Source organism: Anopheles ziemanni, chromosome 3 (assembly GCF_943734765.1).
Source record: "Anopheles ziemanni chromosome 3, idAnoZiCoDA_A2_x.2, whole genome shotgun sequence".
NCBI lineage: Eukaryota > Metazoa > Arthropoda > Insecta > Diptera > Culicidae > Anopheles > Anopheles ziemanni.
Window position 1 is genome coordinate 50,730,151 of NC_080706.1, and position 5,298 is coordinate 50,735,448.

General features: G+C 50.4%; 1 protein-coding gene across 1 annotated transcript; it reads left to right on the forward strand.

The window, feature by feature from the left end:
- The first annotated feature begins 279 nt into the window (after positions 1 to 279).
- LOC131289386 (RNA polymerase-associated protein CTR9 homolog) lies at positions 280 to 4,317 on the forward strand. The gene is made up of 4 exons (XM_058318622.1): positions 280 to 318; positions 421 to 519; positions 587 to 1,519; positions 1,587 to 4,317. Exons 1-4 carry the CDS (start codon positions 280 to 282, stop codon positions 4,110 to 4,112), a joined length of 3,597 nt encoding a protein of 1,198 aa, XP_058174605.1. The 3' UTR covers positions 4,113 to 4,317.
- Positions 4,318 to 5,298: the final 981 nt, after the last annotated feature.

A 5,298-nucleotide genomic window follows, 5' to 3' on the forward strand; every position in this document is an offset into this window, starting at 1 on the left:
TCCGCAGCTTAAAGTTTATAAGCTAACCTTTCAAAGTAGTCTCAGACCTTGATTGTAAATGTCAAAAGCATTACCGACACTTGACACTCAAGCGTCGTGGATTGTGAGTTTGTAGTTTGTTGTGGAAAAGTGAGAAAACCTCTTAATATACGCCGCAATTGTGAAGAAAAGTGATTTGCGTTCGATACGCACTCTTCTAGTGCCATCGTAGACGTAACTGTTTCGGCCAGAAGTGAAAATTTAACCGAGGACAACCGAGGTCCAAAGCAAGCCGGAAACATGGCTGCTATAGAAATACCACTGCGTGACACGGACGAGGTAAACATTAAAGTTTGATCGGCCTTTTTTCGATGGAAATTTCGTCATTATAAATACGATTGCTAAAATAAAACACAATGGTTGATTTTCATGTGTCCACAGGTAATAGAACTCGATCCGGAGCAACTGCCCGAAGGAGAAGAGGTGCTCGGCATCCTCCGACAGGAACGTTCACAGCTGAACACTTGGGTTACCGTAGCGGTAAGGAATTGATATCCGCAGATTGAAATCGATGTGACGGCTCATAAAGTTCCGTGTTTCCTTCTAGCTTGCTTACTACAAACAAAGCAAAACGGATGATTTCATCAAAATTCTCGAATCGTCCCGGTTGGACGCCAACATCAACTACCGGGACTTTGAGAAAGACCAGATGCGGGCGTACGACATGCTGGCCGCTTACTACGTGCAGGAGGCCAATCGGGAGAAGCTGAAGGACAAGAAGCGTGAGCTGTTCATGAAGGCGACGTTGTTATACACGACCGCGGACAAGATCATCATGTACGACCAGAACCATCTGCTGGGTCGTGCGTACTTTTGTCTGCTGGAGGGCGACAAGATGGACCAGGCGGACGCTCAGTTCAACTTCGTGCTCAACCAGTCTCCCTCGAACATACCGTCGCTACTTGGCAAGGCGTGCATTGCGTTCAACAAGAAGGACTACCGGGGTGCCCTGGCGTTCTACAAGAAGGCATTGCGCACCAACCCGAACTGTCCGGCGGCGGTACGCCTTGGCATGGGACATTGCTTTCTGAAGCTGAACAATCAGGAGAAAGCGAAGCTGGCGTTCCAGCGGGCGCTCGATTTGGAGCCGCAGTGTGTTGGTGCGCTGGTAGGGTTGGCCATCCTGAAGCTAAACCTTCACGAGCCAGAATCCAATCGATTGGGTGTGCAGATGCTGTCAAAGGCGTACACGATCGATTCGACGAACCCGATGGTGCTGAATCACTTGGCGAACCATTTTTTCTTCAAGAAGGACTACCAAAAGGTTCAACATCTGGCGCTGCATGCGTTCCACAATACGGAGAATGAAGCGATGCGGGCGGAAAGCTGTTACCAGCTTGCCCGAGCGTTCCATGTTCAGCGAGACTACGATCAGGCGTTTCAGTACTATTACCAGTCGACGCAGTTCGCGCCGGTTAATTTTGTGCTGCCACATTTTGGCCTAGGACAGATGTACATCTATCGTGGTGATTCGGAAAACGTAAGGACCGCGTTTGTCGTGTGGCGTCTTTGGGATGAATGTTTAATTGCCTTACTTTCGGTTTCAGGCTGCACAATGTTTCGAGAAGGTGCTGAAAGCGCAACCGGGCAACTACGAGACGATGAAGATCCTTGGCTCGCTGTACGCCACGTCGTCCTCACAGTCGAAGCGTGATATCGCAAAGAATCACCTCAAGAAGGTCACGGAGCAGTTCCCAGATGATGTCGAGGCGTGGATCGAGTTGGCGCAAATTCTCGAACAAAACGACCTGGCGGGATCGCTGCAAGCGTACGGTACGGCCACCAGCATCCTAACGGAGAAGGTGAACGCCGACATACCGCCGGAGATACTGAACAATGTGGCCGCCTTGCACTATCGTCTAGGAAATCTGGACGAGGCGATGTCGAAGCTGGAGCAGGCGATCGAACGGGCCAAAATCGAGGCCCAGCATGACGCCCAGTACTACGATTCGATTTCCGTCTCGATGACGTACAATTTGGCCCGCCTGTACGAAGCGATGGCCGTGTTCGATAAGGCCGACAAGCTGTACAAGGACATCCTGAAGGAGCACCCGAACTACATCGACTGCTACCTGCGGCTCGGTTGTATGGCTCGGGACAAGGGGTTGATTTTTGTCGCGTCCGATTTCTTCAAGGACGCACTGAAGATTAACATGGAAAACCCGGACACCCGGTCGCTGCTGGGTAACCTCCATCTCGCCAAGATGCAGTGGACGCTGGGGCAGAAGAATTTCGAGACGATTCTCAAGAATCCTGCCACCTCGAGCGACGCGTACTCCCTGATTGCGCTCGGTAACTTTTGGCTGCAGAGTCTCCACCAGCCGAACCGGGACAAGGAGAAGGAGAAAAAGCACCAGGAGAAGGCACTCGCCATCTACAAGCAGGTGCTGCGGAATGACCCGAAAAACATCTGGGCCGCGAACGGCATCGGTGCGGTGTTGGCGCACAAGGGCTGCATTATTGAGGCGCGCGATATTTTTGCGCAGGTCCGTGAAGCGACGGCTGACTTTTGCGACGTGTGGATCAACATTGCGCACATCTACGTCGAGCAGAAGCAGTACATTAGCGCGATACAGATGTACGAGAATTGCCTGAAGAAATTCTACCGCCACAACAACGTCGAGGTGATGCAGTATCTGGCCCGGGCATACTTCCGCGCGGGCAAACTGAAGGAGGCGAAGATGACACTGCTGAAGGCACGTCGCGTTGCACCCCAGGATACGGTGCTGCTGTTCAACATTGCGCTCGTGCTCCAGCGCCTCGCCACGTTTGTGCTGAGGGACGAAAAATCGGTCCTGAGCGTGGTGTTGCAGGCCGTGCACGAGCTGGGACTGGCTCACAAGTACTTCACCTACCTGTCGGCGCACGGTGATAAGACCCGATACAACATAACGCTGGCGGAAACGGAAGCGAACCAGTGCCAGGATCTGCTGCAGCAGGCACAGTACCACGTGTCGCGCGCACGCAAGATCGACGAAGAGGAACGGTCGCTGCGGCAGAAGCAGGAGCTGGAGCGGGAGGAATTCAAGCGCCGGCAGGCGGACGAACGGCGTCGGATGGAGGAGATGCGCCGGAAGGCGCACGAAGAGATGCTGCTCAAGCGCCAGGAATACAAGGAGAAAACGAAGAGCGCACTGTTCTTCGCCGAACCGACGCCCGAGCCGAAGAAGAAGGGTGGTCGCGGTCGGAAGGACTACATTTCCGATTCGGACGCCAGTGGCGGGGGTGAACGGGGCGAAGGTGGCAGTGGCGGAGAGGAGGCCCCGAGGGAACGTAAGTCGAAGGGCGAGAAGAAGTCGCGCAAGTCGACCGGTAGTCGTAAGAAGAAGGAAAAGAGCCGTAGGGGCAGCGGGGGTGACTCGGACAGCGAGGACGACGATGGCGGTGAGCAGTCGCGTAAGCGCAAGAAGAAAGGAGCAGGTGGTTCTGGGCAGAGCAAGAAGAAGCAGAAGGCTTCGGAGGAGGGTCTGTCGCAGAAGCAGAAGAGTCGCATCGTTTCGAAGGCTACCGTTTCGACGAGCGAGTCCGATAGTGACCACAGCCGTCTGAAGATTGCGAGTGGCGACGAATCGGGTGGAGAGTCGGAATCGGGTGCACCGGCATCCAAGCGCAAGCGCCGTATCGCGTCGGACGATGACGATTCGAGCGGGGGTTCGGCTCGTGGATCACGGTCGCGTTCGCGATCGGTGCGCTCCGGATCGGGCTCGCGGTCCCGCTCGAGGTCACGATCGGGCTCGGGAAGCCGTGGTCGAAGCCGCAGCGGCAGTGCCAAGAGCGGTTCTCGCAGCCGCAGCCGTTCTCGAAGCCGATCGGGCAGTCGTGGAGGCAGAGGATCGAGGAGTCGCTCGAAATCGGGTAGCCGTAGCCGAAGCCGCAGTGCGGGAAGCCGTCGAAGTGGCAGTCGACGTGCAAGCGGAAGTCGTAGTCGAAGCCGCAGTGGAAGCCGCGGGAGCCGAGCTAGTCGGTCTCGCTCACGATCTGGCTCCGGTCGATCGCGATCGCGCTCCGGATCGGGTAGCCGGCAAGCGTCACCGATTTCTCGCAAGTCCGTTTCCGGGTCCGAGTCGGAGTAGGCTGGCCCAGACGGGTAGGCTGCTATGCTTCGTTATCTAGGGTACTATTCATACGTTTGCAACGTTTATTGAAAAACGTTTTACCTTAACCGAAACGCTGCTAAACTTGAATAGTTTTTCAAACGTGTAAACATAATTTTCATCTTTCATATTTTCTGTCTTATGTGACTGGATAAAAACAAAAATAAAATTAAATAAAGTACTATTGACGGTTACTCATTTTTTTCGTTTAATTGTATTTTATTAAAAAAAATATATTATATATGTATATATGTGTATGTATAATTCCTTCTTTTTTCAGTTGTTTATGACGTTTGTCTAATCTTTCGCATTCGCAAGATCGGATGAAACATTGTACAACAACGCTTTTCCCAATAAGTTCAACACATAAACATTCTATATTCCCGTGTTACGAACGGCGATCGTCTTTCCTTCGCATCTCTACGAAGAAAATAACATGCTTAACATTCTTCAGTACACCACATAGGAAACATTCTGGTTTTCCACGCGCTCTCTTTCTCTCTCTCTCTCTATATTATGTACATTAACTTTTTCATCCAATTTACAAAATATATCGCACATTATACATTACAGATCCTGTTCGATTTCAGTTTCGAGCTTTTTTTTTGTTCGGGTTGTACACTTTCATAAACTCTAGAAGGAAATCCTTGTCAACGGTGCGTAATCCCACAATAATATATGGATACGTATATATATATTTATTTATATTTTTATATAACTATTTAAAATTGTTTTATCGTTCTTTATCTTTTGTTCTTCTCATCGTTTTAAGTGGGTTGAATACATAGTGTGTCTAGTTGCTTATGTTCTCTTTTCTACATTTCACTCCTATTTAAAACATCACTCCTGTGGTTTTTCGTTCAGTTTCGGTAAGATTTGTTTCATGTTTGAAGACGAAACACCATATTTTCGCTGCACTGAATTAATTGCCATTGTTATTTCGTCTGTTAACTAATACCTGCCACGGTTGAAATTAATCCGATGCGAATTCGTTAAGTAAAGCTTAAACCTAGCAAGCCTTGCTTGCTGCTCTTTTTATGTCTATTCGATTCTCGGTGATAATAAGTAATCAGGCGTTACATAAGAATCTAATACGAAAAATATGCATGTGAGAAACAGAATATAAGAGAGCATTCGATTTCGGGTCGCGTATTTCTGTCCCCTC

What these genes read in the sequence shown, in the direction of transcription:
- LOC131289386 (XM_058318622.1), top strand. Translation starts at nt 280, where the DNA reads ATGGCTGCTATAGAAATACCACTGCGTGACACGGACGAG. An exon ending in CACTGCGTGACACGGACGAG is followed by an intron (nt 319 to 420) that starts GTAAACATTAAA and finishes ATGTGTCCACAG; the next exon opens with GTAATAGAACTCGATCCGGA. An exon ending in ACACTTGGGTTACCGTAGCG is followed by an intron (nt 520 to 586) that starts GTAAGGAATTGA and finishes GTTTCCTTCTAG; the next exon opens with CTTGCTTACTACAAACAAAG.